We start from the raw sequence: 23523 nt of genomic DNA, 5'->3' as shown, positions 1-23523 counted from the left end.
TCAGTTGGTTGAACATCTAACTCTTGATTTTGGCTCAGGTCATGATCTTGGGGTCATGAGATCAGGCCCTGCATCAGACCCCCCACTCAGTGGGGAGTCTGCTTGGGATTCTCTCTGTCCCTCTACTCCAACTCCCACTTGTGCTATTTCCCTCTCTCCCTTTCTTTAATGAATGAAATTAAATAAATCTCTAATGAATGAATCTCTAGTGAATGGAAGAAAAGAAAAAGAAAGAATTCATGGAGGCAATCCATAAAGGTCACTCTTCCATGCCAAGAGCAGGTGGAAAATGAAGGAAACTGGCTCTGAGGGGTGGAAGGCAATAGGAGAATGTTTAGCACTGTAACCATCATCCAGATAAGCATTAAATCAATTCTGATTGGGAAGGAAAAAGCGAAAGGAAGAGAGCACAGTTGGGTAACTAGAGTATGCCAAGAACTTTGCATGAGTTCTCTCACACAGTCTTAGCATACCTACAATGGGAGGATGATTATTGTTTCCGTTTGACAGGGCAAGGCATTGAGTCCTGGCAAATTTAATCATTTGTTCATGGTCACAAAGCTAGCGAGTGGGAGAATAACATGAGAAACCAAACTTGTTTGACTTCAATATGAAGGAGCATTTAAAAGGGACTCAAATGTGTCAAAAGATATGCATATTTGGTAGTATGAATACCGTATACCTTGATGGTAGAAAGCATAAATGTTTTTGTAATGGGTGGAGACCCATGGAGCTCTGCTTGTCCCATTTAAGCAAGTCCTTCCACCATAATGCGTCTCTAATATTTTGATGTAACTCATAGACATTAAACCTAGGGATGTTATTATAACTGATCCTCAAAACTATTTTAATTCCAAGTGGTTTAAAAGACATCAGATGGTTTTATTTTTTTTTAATTTAGTCTCTCACAATATATTTTTTTAAATGATAGGAATAATACATAGCACACTTCTCTGGGTCTGAGGAAATTGTAAAAATTCTTCTTCTGAAGTAACCTCAAAGGACTCATGTGTAGACTTCAACCCATCTGCTCATTTTGGGGGAAAAAAAAAAGAGCAAACCAAAAATGCTGTCTTCCTTGGGGAATTATATCACTTTCCTCTGATTATTAAATGTTGTGTGCCAAATTCCAAAGTCCAGTGGATGGCTTAGTTCAGGATGACCTTCGAATGTGATGGTACCTAAACTTAACTATGTTAACTATGTGTAACTAGGATGGGAATAAAACAATTTTCTAATCTTTTCTTCTGGAATTGGGCCCATATTGGAGATATGCTGAGTTAAGGAGTATATAACCATGGCAGAATAGCCAGATGGGCCTCTCATTGTGCTGATGGTGAGGTATTGTTGTTACTGTTGTCGTTTTTGTTCACGTTTGTTTTCTCACATAGTAATCTAAGTGTGCATGATTGTTATATTTCTGTTTTCCTCTTCTTCCTGTTTTTGTTTATCTCTAAGTATGGTCTATTGAGTCGCATTTTGATATGATCAGATCTTGATTATATTGCAAGATATTATTAAGTTGTAATCAGTGTTCCCAAATAAGTAAGGTGATTCATCCAGGGCTCCCTGAATGTGAACCTCAGATATAAAAGGGGTGTCCAGGTGTAATAAAGTACATTGGAACTAGGAGTTCTTCCCAAAGCCTTGCACGCTCTCTGGGTGGGTTAGGTTTCCCTGGGCACTTCTTGTACCTTGCCTGCTACTAGAATCATTCAGGGGTGTGAACTCTTTGCACACCTTTTATGGACAGATGATTTAATTAGAGTTTAGGAGTCCAAAGGAAAAAACAAACAAACCATGATTATAATTTCAGAAATGGCCGAGAGAGTGGCTCATCCTCAATTTGAATTGAATTGAATTGAATTGAATTGAATTGAACCTGGGTTTATTACAAGGGGAGAATTCTCTAGTCCAGACAGTTTTCTTTAACTTGAGCCAGAGGTCTAACACTTATCCATTCAATAGGAAAATTGGGGGCTAGTCACAATAATTTCTGTTAGGGGATTTTAGCAATATAGTGGTGAGAGGTGTGTTTTCTGAGAGAGGGTTAAGTGAAACTGCAGGGCACAGAAAAAATACAGTACAATCATCGTAAGAGATCTAGTCGTTCTTTAAAATGGAAAAAATTGAAATAATTGCAACATCTGTTGATATGGGAAAGCTTAAGTTAACTGATAGTGTATTCATCAATGAAGAATTATGCAGCTATGAGAAGTAATGAGTTGGATGTCTATATGCTAACAACAACAACAACGAAAAGATCTAAAAGATAATCACTCTGTGATAAAAGAAAGTCCCAGAAAAGTGCCTACTGTATCATGGCCACATTTGTGGTTTAATGTTCATACGCATATACGTACATTCGTATGCATAGACATATAACGGCTTTGGAAATGTACCCATCCAAATGTTAGCAATATTTATCTATAGATAGGAGTAGGGAGAGGGCTAAATAAAGATTTTTAAAATAACTTCAGAAGTATCTACACATATTTTGAATCTTTAAGAAGAATATTAAATTACTGGTAAAATACATAAAAGAAGCAGATGGATGAAACCCTGAAAATATATCAAAAGAAAAACACGAACATTTTAGCACTGATGATATTATGTTATTTTGTACTATTTTGTACCTCCTTTCTCTCTGTCTTTTCATTTTTTTCCTAAATTTTTGTACAATAGAGAAAATATAACAATTAAAATATAAATGTGGTTGTATAGTACGTTAGGATTTAGACACATGCCTGTATTAATTCTGATTGGTGTTTTATTCATCTGTGTTGATCCTAATAATGTATTTATTTCTTTCATCTCTCTGATATATTTGTGAGCTTCAGAATAATTTATCTTTGACCTCAGAGCCTTCAAGCTATTTATGTATTTACTCCTCTTGTAGGGGAATTGGAGGCTGTGATAAATTGTAAGATTCTTTCACTTGCAGGGGTTTCCTGGGTAGATGAGGCTATGTTATGATTTATACTTTAATTTGGTAGGCAAGAGTATGCCATTCAGTTTACTTTCTAATATATATCTTTGCAAGTTCTCTCTCTTTTTTTGATACACTCTAAAATGTATTTTTGCAAGTTAGCCATTAATGCCTCTGACTAAAATCTTTCTCAGTGTTGGCATCACAGATGCACAGCAGTTAAAACACAAAAGAGAGGTGCCTGGGTGGCTCAGTGGGTTAAAGCCTCTGCCTTCAATTCGGCTCAAGTCATGATCCAGGGTCCTGGGATTGAGCCCCATATCGGGCTCTCTGCTCCGCGAAGAGCCTGCTTCCTCCTCTCTCTGCCTGCTTCCCTGAATACTTGTGATCTTTCTATCAAATAAATAATTAAAATCTTTTTTAAAAAAAAAGGCAAAAGAAAACAGAAAATTATCTGAGTGGGGACTTGATGTGTGCACCTGGGTATGTTTGTGTGTGTCTGAGAGAGTTGTGTGTGTGAGAGAGTTGTCACATTCAATTTGAATGAACCGTCTGTCTGAAAGTCATTCTCCCATTTTTTCTCCCTCAGCAATTATAAAAACTGCCCTTCCCAACATGGACAGAGAAGCCAAGGAGGAATACCTGGTTGTTATCCAAGCCAAAGATATGGGTGGGCACTCCGGTGGCCTATCTGGAACCACGACACTTACGGTGACCCTTACTGACGTTAATGACAATCCTCCAAAATTTGCCCAAAGTAAGTGAGTTTCTTGCACTGGGTGAAAATCTCCAAGTATGTTGTGTTTTCATTTGAACTTATGTCCTGATTTTCAGCAACATTCAAAAAACTGATAGGAATCATTGAATGCTGATTTTATGCAAGGTATGCCAATTTATTATTTATATATGTAAATATGAGTATATAAAATATGTAAATATATAAAATATAAATATGTAAATATATATTTATAAATAATATATATATATGTATATATATATGAGCTAAACCAACTCTCCTGCTATTTTGGTACTAAATGTATCTCCATTTTACAGATTTTAAAGAAGTTGAAAAAATTTCCAAATATTAAATGTGTAGTAAATAGTGGAGCTAAGTGAACCAGGGTGTCTGACTTCAGGATGTTTGCTTAGTTCTCTCTTTCATGGTACCTCCCACTAAGAACTTGAGAGAATGATTAAAATGTACCTCAGACAGTGCACTATCGATAATTCCACTTTGTTGGATAAAAGAAGCTGATCTCCGTAGCGCTTGAAGGGGAAAAAGCAGATACGCGATATACTTGCTGCACAAATAAGCCCTCCTCCTTCTTGTGACTTCCTGTAGTTCCTCCCACAGCCATCAACGGTCACCGACCCTGCTCTTCCCTACTAAAGCCATGCTCTGCCTCAGAAGCATCTCAACAAAATTTTAGGCAGCCAACATCCATGAACCGGGGAGATAGTCATTATTTTCCAACTTTTCCAACTTGTGAGCACTTATCCAAATAATCTGACTAGATGCCTTGGGAAGGCCTTTCTGACATGGAGACTCTTGAGAAATGAATGATGAATAGGAATTAGCTGGAACAAAGCAAAACCAGGGGAATGGGCGGTGGACGTTGTAACTGGAGGAAGAGGTCATCCAGAACCCCATGAAAGAGGGTGTATGGCCCTGGATGAGAATTAAAAGAATCTCACCCCCATTGGAGTCTAGAGCATCTGGAGAGTTAGGTTAGGCAGGAGTTGGCCATACTTGGGTTTGGTACCATTTTAAGTACCATGATCTTTTTTTAACCCCTTAAGATCAGTGGGAAGCCATTAAAAGGTTTTGCATTGTAGGTTAAGTAATAAAATTGGATTTCAAGGAAATCAGAGAAAATGAGAAAATGAAATCTTGTGACCATCTTCTAAGTGTTCTCCGCACTGCAGCCGCTTAAAGGGTGTTTGTAAACATTCATGTAAAAAGTGAAGGCACGGCTGGCAAGCAAGGGTGATCTCAGTGGAACTGGAGGAAGTGTACAGGTGTGACGGATGCTTAAGGTTTAATGATAACAAAAGTCTAAGGATACATTGCCTTTTCAGTCACACTGCGGCCATGAGCGATTACATGCCTGCTGATGCTTTTTGTTCAGAGAGGGGATACCATAGGAGAACTTGTTTTTGAAGAGAGAAGAGTAGGGAGAGAATGGAAGAAGGAGAAGGAGAGAGACACATGTGGGGCTTGAAAATGACACATTTGAAGTATCTTTGAGAATTTATCTGCAGAACGAAATTCCAAGGTAGAAAGATCAGAAGGGATTCATTTTCATTAGTAATTTTAGAATTTTCACTTCTGGCCATGCATAAATCAGATAACAAGGCCACCCTTTTTAACCACATTGTTGAAATGGAGAGTACTGTCTTTCCCATCCTTTCCCTGGTTCTTTTATTTGCTTTCCAGCGGCCATTATAGTTAAGGCTGTATATGCAACTCTTCTTTCTCCAAAAATGATGGTTTTAATTCTGCGGTGGCAGGTGAGTTTCATTACCTAGTGTTCCCTTTCTTAGGGGTAATAACTATTAACAATGATCACACTGATAGAGATGATGAGTGAACAGAATAGGAATGGATAAACGTTTCGTTTGCTTGGCTTCCCAAGGCGCCCTGATGTAGGACCCGCAACCAGGTGAAGCTCCTTGCTGGCTTATTTACTTAATAAACATACCTAGAGGAACCATCTCAAACCTTACCTGCTATATAAAGTTCAAAGAAAATAGAATCATTATACCAATTATGAAAGAATTGAGAGACTTGGTATTCAACGTGTAGATTTTCAGTGCGACCTTACGGTGAAACTATTTGGAAAACATTTTTGTTCCCCAGTCCCATGATTTCATGATTCTAAGAGACACTTTTATTTCATCATTCAATAAAAGTGTGTTACTGCCGAGGAAAACCTTATGCATCCTCTGAAATAATCTAGTTAGATTGTTTGTCCAAGGGACTCAGTGATTGAGTTCTGACTAGAATTAGGTAATGTTCTCCAGATTTAATTTTTCCTTTTGGTTTATAGCTCATCAAATATTTATCTTTTTCCTCTTTGTTTTGGTTGCAATGGGACTAAAACTTCCGGGTTGTCTTGAGTTTGGGTTCCCCAGAAACAGGCACTGAGACAAGAATTTGATTATTAAGTAGTTTATCTTGGAGATGATCCCAGGAATCACCAGTAGGCGAGTGAGGATGTGTGAGAGAGGTTAGAGAGGCAGGGAGTACATTATCAAGCCAGCTATGACTGTGCGGGTCTGGAGCTTTATCCAGGAAGCTCTGAAACACTGTAAATAAAGCAGAAGAAATAGCTTGATGTTACCCTACCAGAGAGAGGAGGAGCCTGGGATTTTATATCATAAGTGGTGCGAGTCTTTGAGGGCCGCTTCCGCGAGGGCATTAATTTTCTGGTAGTTCTGGCCTGACAGGCAGTGGGTAAAATGGGTTCTGAAGGCCAGAGGAAAGCCTCAGGCAAAGAAATGCGGGACTTGGCAGTTAGATGTAGGGCAGGTGTGTACAAAAGTGGTAATGACCAGGGGTTATGGTTGCTCCCCTCCGCCAATGAAATGAGGGAGACCAATACACCAACTAAAGCGATTTGAGTAAAAATGGGACGAATACCACTAATTAGACACATTTTACTGGCCCCATGGGAGAATGAACGTACACTGTAATTGTATTTTGCCTAGAGAGTTTTGGAGGTAAGGATTTCTGGTCTTCAGAGCAATGAGGACTTTAGTAACAGGAGGGCTGTTTTATGTGTCTGAACAGCTTGCTGCAGGGCACAGCAGAAGTTTAGTAATTGGATTTTATCAAAAATGGTCTACAAGTCTGTAAATATAAAGGTAACTTCAAAAGTGACTTTCAGTGTGTTACACATTGCATCTTTCTGTGCTGAAATTAGCTTCATATTTTATGTTGGGCAACAATGAGTATCCCCACGGGCAGCCTGTGTGATTATACAGCAAATTGGAAGGAACACTGACGTAGACTCACTAATATCCTGATATAACTCTGCTCTAAATATACATTTGGTCAACATATGGTTGAGTACATTTCATATCTCAGAAGAGTCTCAAAAAGAGATCATTTCTTCTTCTGGTATCTCTTTGTCTCTGACTCATGGAAAGGATTGTGCATTTTGCAGCAAAAGGGATACTTTTGTCTTCCATCACTGTGTTCCTAATTTCTATAGGTGTGCTTAGCACAAAGAAAGTACCCAATAAATATTTGCTAAATGGGTTACTAAATGAATGGAATTGGTGCCATGCTCAGTGTTTCTCTCTTTTTTCTAAGGTCTGTATCACTTCTCAGTACCAGAAGATGTGGTTCTTGGCACTGCCATAGGGAGGGTGAAGGCCAATGATCAGGATATTGGTGAAAATGCGCAGTCGTCCTATGACATCATCGATGGAGACGGAACAGCACTCTTTGAAATCACTTCTGACGCCCAGGCCCAGGATGGCATTATAAGACTAAGAAAGGTAAGCTCAGGGTTTGTTCATCTTCCAGATACCTCTTTGAAACTCGAGTTTTGAAGTTTATAGGAGTTGGGTGAACCCCTTATCTGTGAAAAAGTAGAGCCCTTTTTGCACCTCATACCCTTGGCCCCACTTCCTGTTTCAGCTAAAGCCAAGCCAGCCAGTCACCATGGTGTAGGTAGCTTCGTGTATCCCCCGTCATATCTCTCTCATAGATGCCCCCGTGGTCTTCCCTAAGCTGAAGGAATTTGTTCAGCTCCTTTCTAGAGCACTCCAGTCACAAAGGGGAAGTCAACACTCAGAAGGTAAACCTCAAGCAATGAAGGACGTAGATTGGTAGACACTTCTTATTCTTTTTATTTTTTTTAAAGATTTTATTTATTTATTTATTTGAGAGAGAACATGAGCAAGAGAGACAGAGAGCACAAGCAGTGGGGAGGGGCAGAGGGAGTGGGAGAAGCAGACTCCCCACTGAATAGAGAGCCCAATGTGGGGCTCGATCCCAGGACCCTGAGATCATGACCTGAGGTGAAGGCAGACGCTTTACCAACTGAGCCACCCCGGTGCCCAGCAGTTCTTATTCTTTGGAGACATTATTCTGAGGCATATTTTGTATGGTTCTTAAGAGGATTCCCAGTAGGAAGAAGATTCAGTTGGCCACAGAGTTGGCAAGTTCCGTGGCTTTTAATCCTTCTCTGTAGAGCTCTGCCCATTTCTGCACTTCAGTCTCATGGAATATTTCCACAAAATATATTGCAGATCCCTGACTCTTTATTGCAGACTCTGCTTTCAGGAGAACTCAAAGATAGACAAAGCAGTCCACCTTAGTCATTCTGGTCAGCTCCAGCACTAGAAAGGTGGAGCCAACCCTGCTCTCTTTGGGTATTCAACACTATGCATCAAAAGTCCAAACATTATGGTAAAGGAAGCTCATCTTTGCTTTGCTCCTGCGAGTGGAACTACCATTGGAGAAATAACTATCTCCGTGAATAGTACAGATAATGTACTGCGATTTGCATCTACTTTTGCCAGCAGCCATTTCTTTTGTGATAGATGTGAAAAAATTTTGTACAGTATTTTCCGTATTTATCTATCATCATGACATTTGCATTCATAAAAAATTGTAGAATGCATTTCATTGTTTTGTGGGCCTTGGCATTTGCATGGAAAATACCCTTTTGTCCTCATCATGAGTATTTTTTTTTCAATATTGTTCTTCATGTCTTTTTCACGAAATAGTACAAATTAATTTCAGTTAAATATGTTGGCTCATGAATAAGAAGATAGATGGCCGAGCACACTGTTGGGAGCCAACAGTTCTTTGTCCGTTTTGCTCAGCATTACATTCATGTGATTCCAAGCTTACTGTCTAATTCTCTCTGTCATGTGACATAGGAATCTGCTTCCAGTGCTCATGTCCTCAGAATCCCCCCTTGGAGACACGGTGACAATGGGAACCTGGAGTTTTCTGGATAAGCTTTTATATGCAAAATCAATTGTTTAAATTAATTTTGAGGGGAAAAATGGCTGCATTTATTTTAACTCTGTGTAGAGCAACACAAGCTTTCTACCTGGCTTGAGTTTAGGTTAAGAGTTACAAAGTATTTAAAAACTCATGTTTAAAATAGAGTACAGTATAATTATACTTGAGTCAATTATTGAATAACCCAGAGCCACATTTTCCTTGGCTAATGATTCCTAATGTCATTTTTATTGTTATTATTAACTGCCATCCTTTGCTACCATAAGGTGCTTTTATAAACTGAAGCAATTAGCCGTGTGTTGTAGTTTTATTCACTGTTATTCATAAACATGGCGCTATATTCTACACATTTTGACACCAAGAAAACCATGTATTTTACTGTAGAGAACAATGTGTAGGGAGTCATATTTCTACAATTCATGGATCTTCTTTTTTTGTCTTATAAAATCCCAAGGACACCAGGATGTGTTTGTATACATTGTTATTATGTGGAGCTAAGACATAAACAGAACATAATCTGCTATACTTAACAGTGTTTGTGAAGAATTCAAAATTACAAAATTGTTACAGCAGGGGTGATTGGCAAATTAAGAAAATGCTGATGTTGAATCCTCTATTCATAGGTGCATGTGCCTGGTAATTTCAGAATAGACAGGGAAGTGAATATCTGCCTTGTTTACTAGAAAACATTTCCCCCAAAAGCCAAGTCCCATTAGAACTGAATTCAAGTAGAAAAATCAACCCCAAATTTTGAGAAAAGAATACATATTTAAGCTTGTACGGGGGTTCTGGAAGAATCCAATAATGCCAGCTTGTCTTGCAGTTTATTTTTTTTTTTAAATCTGCATTGCAGATTTAAAGTTCTGTTTCTTATGAAGATTTGCAGCGCACACCTGAATTGTCTCTCTGAACCTTGACAGACGTTTATTCTTGAAAGCTGACATATTAGGAGTTGCCAAGAATTACACTGTAAGGATTCTGATACAGATGGGCTTCTGAGTGTTCAGGGGACCTGCTTTCTTCTCCGTACCTCTCTTTACCTAGATCATTAGCTAGAGTCTCAGGGGCTCTTAAGGAATGACGTATTAATATGTCAGAAATATTGTCAGTAATGGTGCAATGAAGTAATTCCAAATGGCTTTCAAGAGGTTGGTGGAGGCACAGCCAGACCTAGTTCTCTATATATACTGCTTTTACCCTTCCCTCTTCTAAATATAAACACAGAGAAACATGCATCTGCGTACATATTCCCTTATATGCTCACCTACTTCATAGCCCAGAACTTACAATAGAGACCTAAGAATACCCTAAAAACTAATCAACCTCAGCTCAGCCCCATGATCAGTAGAGCAGCGGTGCTTTTGGAAGTGAAATAAGAAAACACTCTTTGTTGGGATTAGTGCTAAATTATGCTTTATAATGTCTCCTTGGACTAAACAATGATTACTTCTAGTTCTTTACATTTCACACACTGTTGCAGAAATGATAAAATATTCTTCCCAGATAGAGATTGTGTTCGATGCCGCCTTATCTCCTACCAGCAGAGGCCCGATTAACGGGCTGATTGGTATGCGGGTCATACCACCACTAGTAAAATTTTATTATGACTCTGAAGTGAAATTTTGATGGCACAATTCATGACTGTGAATATTTTGTGAATTCCAAGTGAAATGAGCAAAACAAAACAAAACAATAGGAGATTAGATTCACTGAGCTTGTAGAATAAACAGATATCAATAAATGCCTGTAAAATTTACAAGTTGAGTCTGAGGGAATGGAGAGTGATCCCATTAAGGCCCACAAATGGGCTTAAATGCACGTAACTATCATCTATCAGCATTAGACTCATTTGTTCTTGCTGCTGTGGTCATTAGTGGGAAACATTCATCTTTGTCATTTCTTAACAGCCTCTGGACTTTGAGACCAAAAAATCCTATACTCTGAAGGTAGAGGCAGCCAATGTCCATATTGACCCACGTTTCAGCGGCAGGGGGCCCTTTAAAGACACGGCAACAGTCAAAATCGTTGTTGAGGATGCTGACGAACCTCCTGTCTTCTCTTCGCCTACGTACCTCCTTGAAGTTCATGAAAATGCTGCTCTGAACTCCGTGATTGGGCAAGTGACTGCTCGTGACCCCGATATCACCGCCAGTCCTATCAGGTATTTCTTTTTTAAAAGGCTTACAGGCGGCATTAAAGGACAAGCACATCAGTACTCAGTGCAGTTATGTGTACATTCTGTGTGGTTGTTTTTGGTACTATGCTCACAGGACAGAGGAATTCTGGTGAACACAGTGTGTGTGAGTGCGTATGTGCGTGCCTATGTGCATAGGGACGCCTGTTCACACATGCCCACCCCAAGCTACGTATAGTACCCAGAGCCAGGAATATCAAGGTGAACGAAGTTATTGCAGCTTTCAGAGAACTCATAAAAAATGCAAAATTGCATACGTTTTGCAGTGCATCTGAGTGAATCTTTTATACTTTCTCTGCTTGATTGTGTATTTGGGTATTTTTCCCTAGCATTGGGCAAGTATTGCTGGTTTGTCTTCTTTCTTTGTTGAGAGTTAAGTGAATTATATATAAGAATTTTAGGGCCATGAGGCGATTGTCTCAGTGCATTAAGAGGCCTCTGTTTTATTTCTGTGTTTGGTGTTTGACTTTGAAATTATTTTCTTATCACTTCATGGACATTTCTGATAGGTCAGCATATCTGGATTGGTACCTTTTAGACAAAGTCTTTCTCTGCCATTAAAAAAAAAAAAATCCTTTTGTTTATACTTTCCTTGCTCAGATTTTTTTTCCCAAGATGAAATAATCCTTTATTAAAGTTTTTCTGCCTTTTTTAGAAGTGAGGCTCAGCTCTGTTTTTCTTTTTGTTTTTGTTTTTTTTTTTTCCCCTTCCTTTGAACTGTGTACATCTTTTCTCTTGTGCCAGTCATCCAAATGACAGTACAGGTGCTCAAGCTAAATAGCTTTCTTCTGAAAGAACACGAAAATCTATAACCTGTACACTGGTCTCCAAGGGTGAAGTGTTGGCTAATGATGTGTTTGAGTGTGGATTTCAAATATTGTCTTAGAAATGCTTGTCAGGAGGGAGAGAGAGAGACAGAGAGAGAGAGGGAAGAATACAGTTTTGAAGAAGTATCCATTCTTCATTTGTGAATTAGTTGTCAGTTCATTCCAATGTATTGAAGGGATATACTTCCGGATACTCTAATCAAGGAAAGTCCGGCCATGTGAACTTTCTGGAAGTTCTGTTTATCCACTTCCTTTTTATGTACTAAATTCCCATTACTCATAAGGGTGCTGAAACTGTGAGACAGGAAGTGAAACCCACAGAACAGGCAGTGCCCCTGGTAATTTTAGTTAGGGCAAAAAATGGTTCTTTTCAGATCCAGAAAAACTGGTTTTAATACAAGCCACTTCAAACCCCAGGATAATGTTAAGTATATCCCAAAAGGATACCAAAAAAAAAGTTTCCTTCGGGGCACCTGGGTGGCTCAGTGGGTTAAGCCTCTGCCTTCAGCTCAGGTCATGATCTCAGAGTCCTAGGATCTAGCCCCGCATTGGGCTCTCTGCTCCGCAGGGAGTCTGCTTCCCCCCCACCCTCTCTCTCTGCCTGCCTCTCTACCTACTTGTGATCTCTGTCTGCCAAATAAATAAATTAAAATCTTGGGGAAAAAAAAGTTTCCCTCAAAGGAGCACAATCTCTAAGAAGATAAAAATCTCACTTAAGGGTTTTGAAAAATGGTCAGTTGTCCATTCTCAGTTCTAAAGAGGTTCAGCAAGCCTTAGCCACACAGAATGCCCATATTTGCCCAAGAGAACTCTGTCTGTCAAAGAGCCAAGTGTTGAAGACAAGGTCAGTAAGTAACCAGAAAACGAGATGGACACGGTCATCCCTTTTCTGACTACATGTTGAGGTTATGAAATGGCTCTAGATTGAAATGCTGATCTATAAATACGGGCAATGATATCTGTTGAATAATGAATCTGTCCTGTTTTATGTTACTGCGTTTTCTCTGAAAGAACACAGACAGGAACAATTGCCACTTTCCTCGCATCTCCAAGCATGAGACAGAACAAAGGCAGTGAGTAAGATGGGTTCAGCGGAATGACAGGGCCAGTTTTAACAGTGGATTTGACAAGAGTTTTACTCTTTTCAGCAAGGGACACAAGACGGGCTCAGGAATATGCCAAGGTAGGGGCGCTTGCTGGGGCGGGGGGGAGGCTTCAGATATTGGGGTAATCTCACATATACTCCAAACATGGTATCCATAGTGCCCTGGAAACAGACTTCCAATGCAGGGACATGGTCTAAATCAGCTAGAGATGAGAACTCAGGAACTTGTCATTCCCTAGTGATGGCAACCTGGACTTATAGAACTGGTTAAAAATCCAGGTTTTTGATTGCTGACATAATTTTGCACGTTTTGTTATCTATCCATTTACTGATGCAAACATGGGGATTTACTGACACTGTTTCCAGTACCCAGGGAATCCAGTGATGATTGTCTTTGTCATTAATTGTTGTTATTATTACTGTTGTTATTTTTGTTATTACTACTGCTTTGAAATTAGTTTATTTTTTTAGAGAGGGAGGTGGGGAGGGGCAGAGGGAGAGAGAGAATCTCAAGTATGCTCCATGCCCAGCTGGGAGCCTGATGAAGGGTTCCATCTCAAGTCCCTGAGATCATGACCTGAGCCAAAATCAAGAGTCGGACACTCACCTGACAGAGCCACCCAGGCGCCCCAAGTTCTTACCACTGCTTTGAAAGGCTGGAGAGGAAGCTTGAAGCTGCTTAGCAACTACTGCCCAGCTTAGGAACATTTTGTTTTCAGGCAAACCTAAAGGGGATTTAAGACTGTGTTACCAGGAGAGATGGATAGATTAAATAGCATCTGATGACACGGACATGTCTGTGCCTCTGATAGATTAAAAGCAAGCACTCGTTCCTTGGCATCTGTGGTCGCCCCCAAAGGAGGGGTGAATACGGTTTCAAAGCATTTCACTATAGGGTTCTGATGTGCATGCCACTCGGAAGGCAAGTCCCACAGAGGTCTGAATGCAGGGGGATTGGCTTCATGGGATGAGAACGTAAGAATCATGAACTGCGTGTTTCAGCGCCTGTTCTGCTTTTCTGCATTTGTTGCCCACCCCCCGACCCCTCCCCCAACCCCACTTCTTTGGGTTATAGAGAGCAGCTTTCGTCTTTCTTTGCACAATTGGTTAATTTGAGTAGAAAATTAAATTTGCTGACTAGCCAGAGCAATGCATGGTTCCTTATGAGTCTAGCAGACAGATTTAGAGCCATTTAACCTTTTTAAACAGAACTAAAGGACACAGATATTCAGGGAATTACTGAGGAACAAATAGCTGTGCATTATTGTCTCTTTAGAACTGTTGTATGTCGTATGCTGACAAGAATGCACCCATCTTTCAGGGGGATGTTCACTTTGCCATCCAGCAAGAAATAGGCATTTATTTTGGCATTTGCTGTGTTAAAATATCCAGTCCTTTATTCGTTGATCAACTTCCCCTAAGGCTCAACTTTTGAGAGCATATCGTTGAGCTATTTCCAAATAGCATGAATTTTAAAATTCTTATACTTAAACCTATATCTATACCTATAACTTTACCTATACCTCCATCTGTACATTTATCTTTGTGTATATTTCCTTTCAGGAGAAAATAGACAATGACATAGGGAGTCTCACCTTCTCCCTTCCAGGAACATTAATCAAACATTTGCTACTTTTTGGGGTGCCTGGGTGGCTCAGTGAGTTAAGCCTCTACCTTCAGCTCAGGTCATGATCCCAGGGTCCTGGAATCGAGCCCCGCATCGGGCTCTCTGCTCAGGGGAGAGCCTCCTTCCCTCTCTCTGCCTGCCTCTCTGACTACTTGTGATCTCTGTCAAAAAAAAAAAAAAAAAAAAAAAATCTTAAAAAAAAACTTTGCTACTTCTTTTCAATGCTTTATGTATCTCAGTAACATCGAATAATGTGGGGTAAAGTATCTAAAAGATATTATGCTTTGAACTTATGTAGACTAAAATTTGAATCCTTTCATTGCTACTTCCTCCAGTAGCTGGTCTCTGGACTTCTCTGAGACTCGGTCTCTTCTTCTGTATTTTGGGATAATATCATGTCCCTCACAGGGTTAATGAAATAAATAAATTATCAAATTAAAAAATGGAGTAGCTATTAGCATTGCCATTTAATAAAACCACCATCTATGTATATTGTAAATGCAAATGAAAAATCCAGTGCTTATTTTTTAAATTTTTTTAATTTTTTAAAAAGATTTTATTTATTTATTTGACAGAGAGAGAGATCACAAGTAGGCAGAGAGGCAGGCAGAGAGAGAGGAGGAAGCAGGCTCCCTGCCGAGCAGAGAGCCCAATGTGGGGCTCGATCCCAGGACCCCGAGATCATGACCTGAGCCGAAGGCAGCGGCTTAACCCACTGAGCCACCCAAGCGCCCCTCCAGTGCTTATTTTAACAGAGATTCTTCTCCTAAAGGTTGCTGACTATGTAGCATTATCTGTTTTTCCTGTAACAGTTACTGGCTAAAACAGTTTATTTAGCCTCAGTTGGTGTAATCTACCACTGCTGCTGTTGTGAATATTGTTCCTAGTGACTGGTCAGTATGTAGCAAGTGTGCTGAATGTACTCATTTCATTCCCTAACTCCTCTCCTGTAGGATAACATACTAATTTCCTCAACTTAGCAGATGAAGACTCTATGGATAAAAAACCTAAGTTGCTGGGTAGCACACAAAGAATCAAGAGTGGAACTGAGATGCGTACCTAGGTTTTTCTGACGGCACAATGTCTTTTTTTTTTTTTTAAATGATTTATTTATTTATTTGTCAGAGAGGAAGAGAGACAACGATTTATTTATTTATTTGTCAGAGAGGAAGAGAGACACACAAGCAGGCAGAGAGGCAGGCAGAAGCGGAGAGAGAAGCAGGCTCCCTGCTGAGCAAGGAGCCCGATGCGGGACTCGATCCCAGGACTCTGGGATCATGACCTGAGCCGAAGGCAGCGGCTTAACCCACTGAGACACCCAGGCATCCCTGACGGCACAATGTCTTCTCCGCTGTCCCTCTGCCACACTTTCTTTCCCCGTGTTCTCAGGGACGTCAGCTATGTCTCTGCTTGTTGGAACAGCTTAGCAGGACCAGTTTTGGGGTTTTAAAAAAAGATTTTATTTATTTATTTATTTATTTATTTATTTATTTATTTATTTGACAGATCACAAGTAGGCGGAGAGGCAGGCAGAGAGAGGGAAGCAGGCTCCCTCCTGAGCAGAGAGCCCGATGTGAGGCTCGATCCCACGACCCTGAGATCATGACCTGACCCAAAGGCAGAGACTTTAACCCATTGAGCCACCCAGACACCCCAGCAGGACCAGTTTTAATTGAAATCATAAACTACTCATTTTCTAAATGGCCTCATTCCATTTGGGATGCATACCCACAAGAAAAGAAAATATCCCAGGTCTGTGGAATTCACCAGAGCATGGATGCGAATGCTCCTGGCTCCACAGTCCAACCCCTTTGTATGGGTTTTGTTGCTATTGGCTGTCAACCCAATTGTGATTAAGGAGGTAAAAGAAGAAAGAATCTTCTAACAATAGCATAAATCAGATCAGACATTGTGCTAAGTTCCTATTATGTATCATTTCACTTATTTCTCATAAAGACTGCAGTGAAGTAGTCTGTATGATTTTAGTTTCCGGAGAAAGAGCTGAGGCTCTAAAAGGTTGAGTTCCCTGTGTGTGGTCATAGAGTAGGGCGTGCGGGGCCAGGATTTAAACCTAAATTTCTTCTGACCATTGCTACCGTATCTATGCATGCTTTGCTTGTTCTGGCATTTTGCATGAGGGGTGGGATGAGGACAATTCATGTTTACTGAGCCCATCCTTTGTGACAGACACTTTGAAATGCTTTTATATGCAGTTAACTGTTTATCGATAAGGTAAAAATTTTCAGCATAACCTAAGTGTTAAAATATCATCCAGTGCCTTCCTGTTAACCTGCTGTGGCTCATTTTCCCCCCCTTTTAATACATTTATTTCAAGTGTGTATTTGGTGTTACCATGGTGTTGAGATGATATGTGATGGTTGTTTTTAGGCAGTTGCTTCCTATTTCTTTCAGAGCATGAGCTGCTTAAAATAAAAGTGGGGGTGATGGCCATTCAGCAGGCAGAGTAGACGGACACATGACCATGGTAGCCACAATGCTCTGTTGTCCTAATTCCTCTCCTGAATGTAAGTGCCCACTCAACATAAGAGATTGCATTTTCTTCTTCCTATTTGAACTCGGGCATTTTTACAATTCACTGCAGTTACCTGGCTTGCTATTAATGAGCTCTTTTCCTGACAACACTCTCCTTACGTTCCTGATGTCCAGCGATGCAAAAGTGGGAATATTCCACACTGTTGAGAACCTCACATTAATTTAGAGTGTAGACTGTGTATTGATCGACTCCTCCGTCTTGTAGTAACTCCTGTATTTGGTTAGGACTTAGTTTTTGTCTATTTAATTTTACTTATCATCCGCATTATTTTTTGGTGATAAGAACACTTGACACCAGCTCTATTCTTTAACAGATTTTTAGGTGCATACTATAATATCTGTCATTAACTCTAGGCACAGAGTTGTGCAGTACCTTTCTAGAACTTAATCCTTCTGTGTAACTGAAACTTTACACCCAATGATTAGCGACTTCCCATTTCCCCCTGCCCCCAGCCCCTGGCAACCACTGTTCTGTGCTTTTATGAATTTGACTATTTGAGATTATCTCCTGTAAGTAGAATCATGTTGTCCTTGTCCTTCTGTGACTGGCTTATTTCACTTACCATGATGCTCTCCAGGTTCATATCTGTTCTGATGCAGCATAGAAATTCCTTCTTTTTAAGGCTGAATCGTATTTCATTCTATCTATAGGCCATATTTTCCTTATCCATCCATCTGTCGATGGTCAATTACATCGCTTCCACATCTTGGCTGATGTAAAGAGTGTTACAGTGAACATAGGAGTGCTAATCTATCTTCAAATCCTGGTTTTGATTGTTTTGGATAAATACCCAGAAGTAAGATTGCTGGGTCATATGGTGATTCGATTTTAAATAATTTTGTAGGAACTCCCATACTGTTTTCCACAGGGGCTGCACTTCTTTGCATTCTCACCACCAGTGTGCAAAGATCTGGTGCACCGACTGAGTCCTTTTAAAAAATCATTAAAACTTGGTCACTTAGGTTCTGCACACTTTTAGCCAGATACAAGTTTGTCTCCCAGTTCAGAGGCACCAAGTCTTCGAGTCATTGTTCCAAAAAACTCACTGTACTTGCTAATTCAACCACCAGGAGTTAATGCATCCGTGAAATCATCCATTCAGTCGGATAGCTATTTATTCATTATTTTTTCATGTGTGCGTGTGTGTTAAAGGATTTATTTATTTTGTTGTACAACTAGTATCAGCATAACTCGGGTCTTCCTAGGGAATTTCTGTAAAGACAAAGCCTCTGCCCTCATGGACCTTATTGTACAGTAGGGAGAATGCTGCATAGCCACGGGAAACCCAAGCTCTTCACATTTACCTAATTAGATACGTGCTCTCTAAAAATGATAAATAAAGATAGATTATGGAACTTGAGGGTCACACCGAGGGAGAAGTTTCCTAGTTTCATAATGAATTTGAACAGAAGCAACCATAGATACCCAATGATGCTAAGGGGGAAATACCTCACAGTGTAGAGACCAAATATTAATTTGGAGAGGGGACTCTGTGTATATAATTTTTTTCTCTAATCCTCTCTTTCTCTGTTTTTCTAAAGAAATACATTGGGTAGGAAAGGGCTCCTTTTTCTCCTTAGAGGAATAATAAATAATATGTGATGCAGGGACCTTAGAATCCTGGGACTAGCAGAACCAGATAATATTATTTATTAAAGCAGTTAGAACAACCAGTGGAGCAATTAGAGGCAAAAAGCTGAAAACTTGTAGATGGAATTTTTGATACTAAAAGTGCATGCAAGAAAATGTTAAAATGGTTTCTTTTGGCATAATAACAAAAGCTAGAATGAAATTAAGCAGTAAGAAAGAAACAGTTGGAGTTCAGTGAAATATAATAACTGATTCATAACTAAGGGGTTTATTTCATTATAAGTGGCTCTAAACAGCATCTTCACTTGCAGTTGGCTCCAAATTGCATCTTCCTATAAATTTTCCATATAGAGGCTGCAAACCAATGTTTAGCAAAAATATTTTTTATATCATAAAAGTGCATTTATGCCTGTTAACTTTGAAAAACAGATACACACTGCCTTTCTCCAAGAGCAGCATCTCCCTGTGTTCGCAGGGACACGATTGGGGGATTAAAGATACTGTGGCCATGTCAAGTCGAACCGCAGTTTCTTTGCACTAGGACTTCGCAGGAATGTTAATTGGCTAAAGTGTGTCGCACTTTATAAGAAAGAGAAAACGTAAGTGGCGCGTTCCATCTTGGAACTTTGTGTGGTTTTGCAGAGCGTCTGGAGTGTAAGGGAGGACCCTCCAGCTCCGTGCTGGTCGGTGCTCTAGATGAGAACGTGTTGAGCATTGCAAGGATTGCAAACCTTATTCCTCTATGTTGAACAGGATATGCAGCTCTTTTGTTACTGTATGAGTCTACCACCCCCCCTTCCCCTCCTTTTTTTTTTTTTTTTCTTTCTGTAGGACCCACTTAAGGGAGACTCATGGCTTTGGCGAATACTTTGACTCTATTACTTAGGCCGGGGGCCATTAAACTATATAGCCTGTGTGCCAAACCTGGCCTACCACCTTTCTTTAAATGAAATTTTATTGGAACACAACCATCCTCATTCTTTTTATGTCCTATAATGGCAGAGTCGAGTAGCAGTGACAGGGGGTGTATGGCCTGCTGAGCCTAAAATATTTGCTTGACAAAAACATTTGCCAACCGCTACCCTAGATGGATTGGGGTCTGGATATTCATCTGTAATTTGAATAGCTAGCTCCCATATCATTCCGGAATCTTATGTTGTCTCAGAAACTACCTACAGATTAAAAAATAATAATAATAAACATTTTTTAAATCTGCAGCAGTCAAAGAAATTCTCTGCATGACATTCCAGCTGTATGTGATGGAAGCGACTTCTCCCAAGCTTTCCCGAGAGCCCCTGGGACATTGGTCCTCATGGGACCCACGGCAGAATATACTTATGTTGAGTCTGCCAGAAAAGTCTGGTTTTGTTTCGTGTAGCTTTGGAGCCCTTCCTTCTAACTACCTTACAGGCTATGAATGGGCATCCTGAAAAATGCCGTGATGCTTTACCTGCTTGAAGTGAGGAATTTACTTGTTTCTTGCGTGAGTTGATTATAAAACACCATTTTTTCCCTCCATTCTCCAGACCTCATTGATGACTACAATAATACAGGGTTTCTAGAATACAGGCTGGTGACTGCCTTAGCCAAACCCTGGTCTCTGCATTTTGAGGTCTTGGTAAATTCTCTGAGTAGCAGTATTTCTGTATCTAAAAATATAAAATGGCATGAAGTAGAAATTCACTTGGAGGAGGCCTGCTGTATGTAGTATGTTCCACACACTCAGGCATGTATCCTCTGTTGTGAGACTCGCTATTCAACGAGTGATACTGGAAATAATGTCTGGATTTTCATTCATGCCTATTTGATATTTTGTTTTATTTTATTTTAAGATTTTATTTATTTATTTGACAGAGAGAGAGAGATCACAAGTAGGCAGAGAGGCAGGCAGAGAGAGAGTGGGGAGGGGCAGGCAGGCTCCCTACTAAGCAGAGAGCCCGATGCAGGGCTCGATCCCAGGACCCTGGGATCATGACCTGAGCCGAAGGCAGAGGCTTAACCCACTGAGCCACCCAGGTGCCCCACCTATTTAGTATTTTAATATAGTGCCCTGCACAGGTTATCTCATTTATACTTCATGACAGTAACTGTATGGATTACATATTCTATTACATATTTTATCGCACTTACCAAATTGTTACAGGCTGTTTTCCCTGGGAGTAGATGCGAGTCTGAAGTACAGGGTGTTTGTTAGGGATCAGCCCCCATAAATGGAATGGGACAAAAAGCAGGATGAGCAGGGGGAGACGTCTAACAGCATACAGTTCCTGCAAAAGCTTGGCCCAACCCAGTGGGTCTCTCAGGAATGAATGTTGGTCATCAGAGGAGTCCTGCCTCAGGCCAAAAGGACCTTTATCCCTCTGCTTGCTTAATCTCCAGATAAACTCTGGAGCATAGACTCTCAGATTGGAAGGAGTGTATAGCTGAGGGCTTCCTGCTGACCCTTCCGCACACAGCTCAGGCATCCTTCCTCAAAGGAAGATCTGCACAGCGTGTCTTCATGTCAGTCATGGATCAGAGCTCTGAGCCTCTTTATTAGGGAAGTAATTTGACTAAATTCATCATGCTAGCCATGTAGTTTCCAAACCCGTGTTGGCACCACACTACAGTATCTTCCTTTAGGCAAGTAGAAACTTGTTCTGCATTTTGACATACAGACACCGAAGGGCCAGATGGGAGCGCTGAAATGCTCTCCGTGTAGTATGGCCGTGGTTATCCAAAACCATAAGACTGCATGAATTTATAAAATATGTTACAAAATATTTTAACCCATTGAGCCATGCAGGTGCCCCCCCCTTTTAAAGATTTTATTTATTTATTTGACAGACCGAGATCACAAGTAGGCAGAGAGGCAGGCAGAGAGAGAGGGGGAAGCAGGCTCCCTGCTAAGCACAGAGCTCGATGCGGAGCTCTATCTCAGGACCCCTGAGACCATGACCTGAGCCGAAGGCAGAGGCTTTGTTATAAAATATTTTAAAACAAGTGATCTAGAGTCATAAAAATAGCGAAAAATAAAAGGAAAATTCTGATCTTGCCTTTAAAAGTTTCTGTGGTTTTTTGTTTGTCTTTGTGTTTGTTTTCTGATTGGTGAAGTCTTTGTCTCCTCTAGGGAATAAAATTTGATAGTAATGTTTATATTCCGAGAGAAACAAAGATGCTTGTGTAGGCTGAGCAGTGTTATCTAACATTATTATACTCATAAGGCAAAATAAATCCTCTATTTTGCATCCCAACAAAGGGAGATTGACATCCTTATCTGATGTTCAAATATTTATGGGAGTCATTTCAACCGAGCCTTTATTTCTCCTTATATTTCTACTCTCTGATTTGACACAAGGTATTATACAACCTTGCTGTTGATAAAGGACAATCAGATTTGACTTTGTGTTACAGAGGAAAACATAATATTGCATATTTGAGAAGAGAAGGTGTTAAAAATGGAGAAATGCCATCTCTATCCACCTATCAAAAGTTTATTAGCTTTATGCTATGTGTCTGGAGCCAGTTTGCTGGGGAGTGAAACCGTTCAAGTTGAAGTGTCTTCCAAATGTGCCTCGGGATGCCAATCAAGTTTGGGGATGGTCTACTGAGGTGTGTGGCTCCACAGTAAATAAGATTTATGAAAGTCCTTAAGATGGGTCACAGCTATGGGAAATATATTTAATACTGCAGAAGACAGCAGAAGACCTAAATGTCCTTCCAAAGCCAAGGGTGTGAAATTGGAGATAACAGATATGGAAAGGGAACAGGATCCAGAGGGTGGTGAAGTATGGGAGATGTGCTCACTGGAGAAAGGGGAAACCTGTCTGGATCACCTTTATTAAACATCAGGTACATGATATTGGACTTTGCACTTGCTTACGTGTACAGGACTATGTTAGACCATGTAGGCAGGCATTGTGTTTAGGGATGAGTACTTTTGATGAGAAATACTTTTGTCCCACTAGAGAGAATTGCATCTGCTTGACCACTGGAATGATGTGCTTGTATTAGTAGTATTATAAATCAGATATGTAAACAAGGTATTTCAGTATAAATGCATTTCCAGCCCTTAAGTGCTAGGGTTTAGTGTAAGTCTTTAGCATGTACTAAATGAGCCTAGATTTACTAAATGTCCAATGAAATTTTCACTGCGTAGATAACTTGATGACATGAAAAAAATACCTGTTTTGGTCTAGTTACGCACTACTCTTAGTATTCCTTGGGAGTGCATGTTTTCCATAAACAATTCTTTCGTTTTTTACAGTAAACGATTTTGACCAAAATTGGAATCTATTTAGTCAAATACCACTATCCTCAGAGCTATGTGACATTTAATGTCAGATGCTATGGTCAACTTTATGGTTGGGGGGAAAATGTGTATTATCTACATTTTGCAACCACGGACATTGAGAGTCAGGACAATTTATATGGGTTCCTCAAGTCATATATATGGAGGATTAAATAAGTTAATATATGGGGTTTAGCAGAGAAACTGAAAATTAGGAAGGCCGTGATAAATATATTAAATATATTAACCTTAATCTTAACCCCAGGCATGTTCCTATGGTCCAGACTTTTTTTTTTTTTTTTAACTTCACACTATCTCTATTTTATTCTTAAGGTAGCCTCATCAACTTTGAATATCCTTTCATATAGTCTATATGTTAAAGGACATTCTTCACTCTTCAATTTCCCCTGAGAAGAAGAAGAGGCTGGAACCCGTTTGTAA

General features: G+C 40.0%; 1 protein-coding gene across 1 annotated transcript in view; it reads left to right on the top strand.

Moving 5' to 3' along the window:
- The window catches only part of CDH8 (cadherin 8), a 379478-nt gene that overhangs the window by 207396 nt on the left and 148559 nt on the right, over positions 1-23523 (top strand). Inside the window, exons 5-7 of the mRNA XM_004744298.2 lie at positions 3519-3686; positions 7248-7435; positions 10823-11076. Coding sequence (XP_004744355.1) covers positions 3519-3686; positions 7248-7435; positions 10823-11076 — 610 coding nt within the window. The remainder of the gene's footprint in view (positions 1-3518; positions 3687-7247; positions 7436-10822; positions 11077-23523) is intronic.

The sequence above is a fragment of the Mustela putorius genome, unplaced genomic scaffold, assembly GCF_011764305.1.
Source record: "Mustela putorius furo isolate JIRA1106 unplaced genomic scaffold, ASM1176430v1.1 tig00000174_pilon_pilon_pilon, whole genome shotgun sequence".
In the NCBI taxonomy this organism is placed as follows: domain Eukaryota; kingdom Metazoa; phylum Chordata; class Mammalia; order Carnivora; family Mustelidae; genus Mustela; species Mustela putorius.
This window is presented reverse-complemented; position numbering and strand designations above follow the sequence as displayed.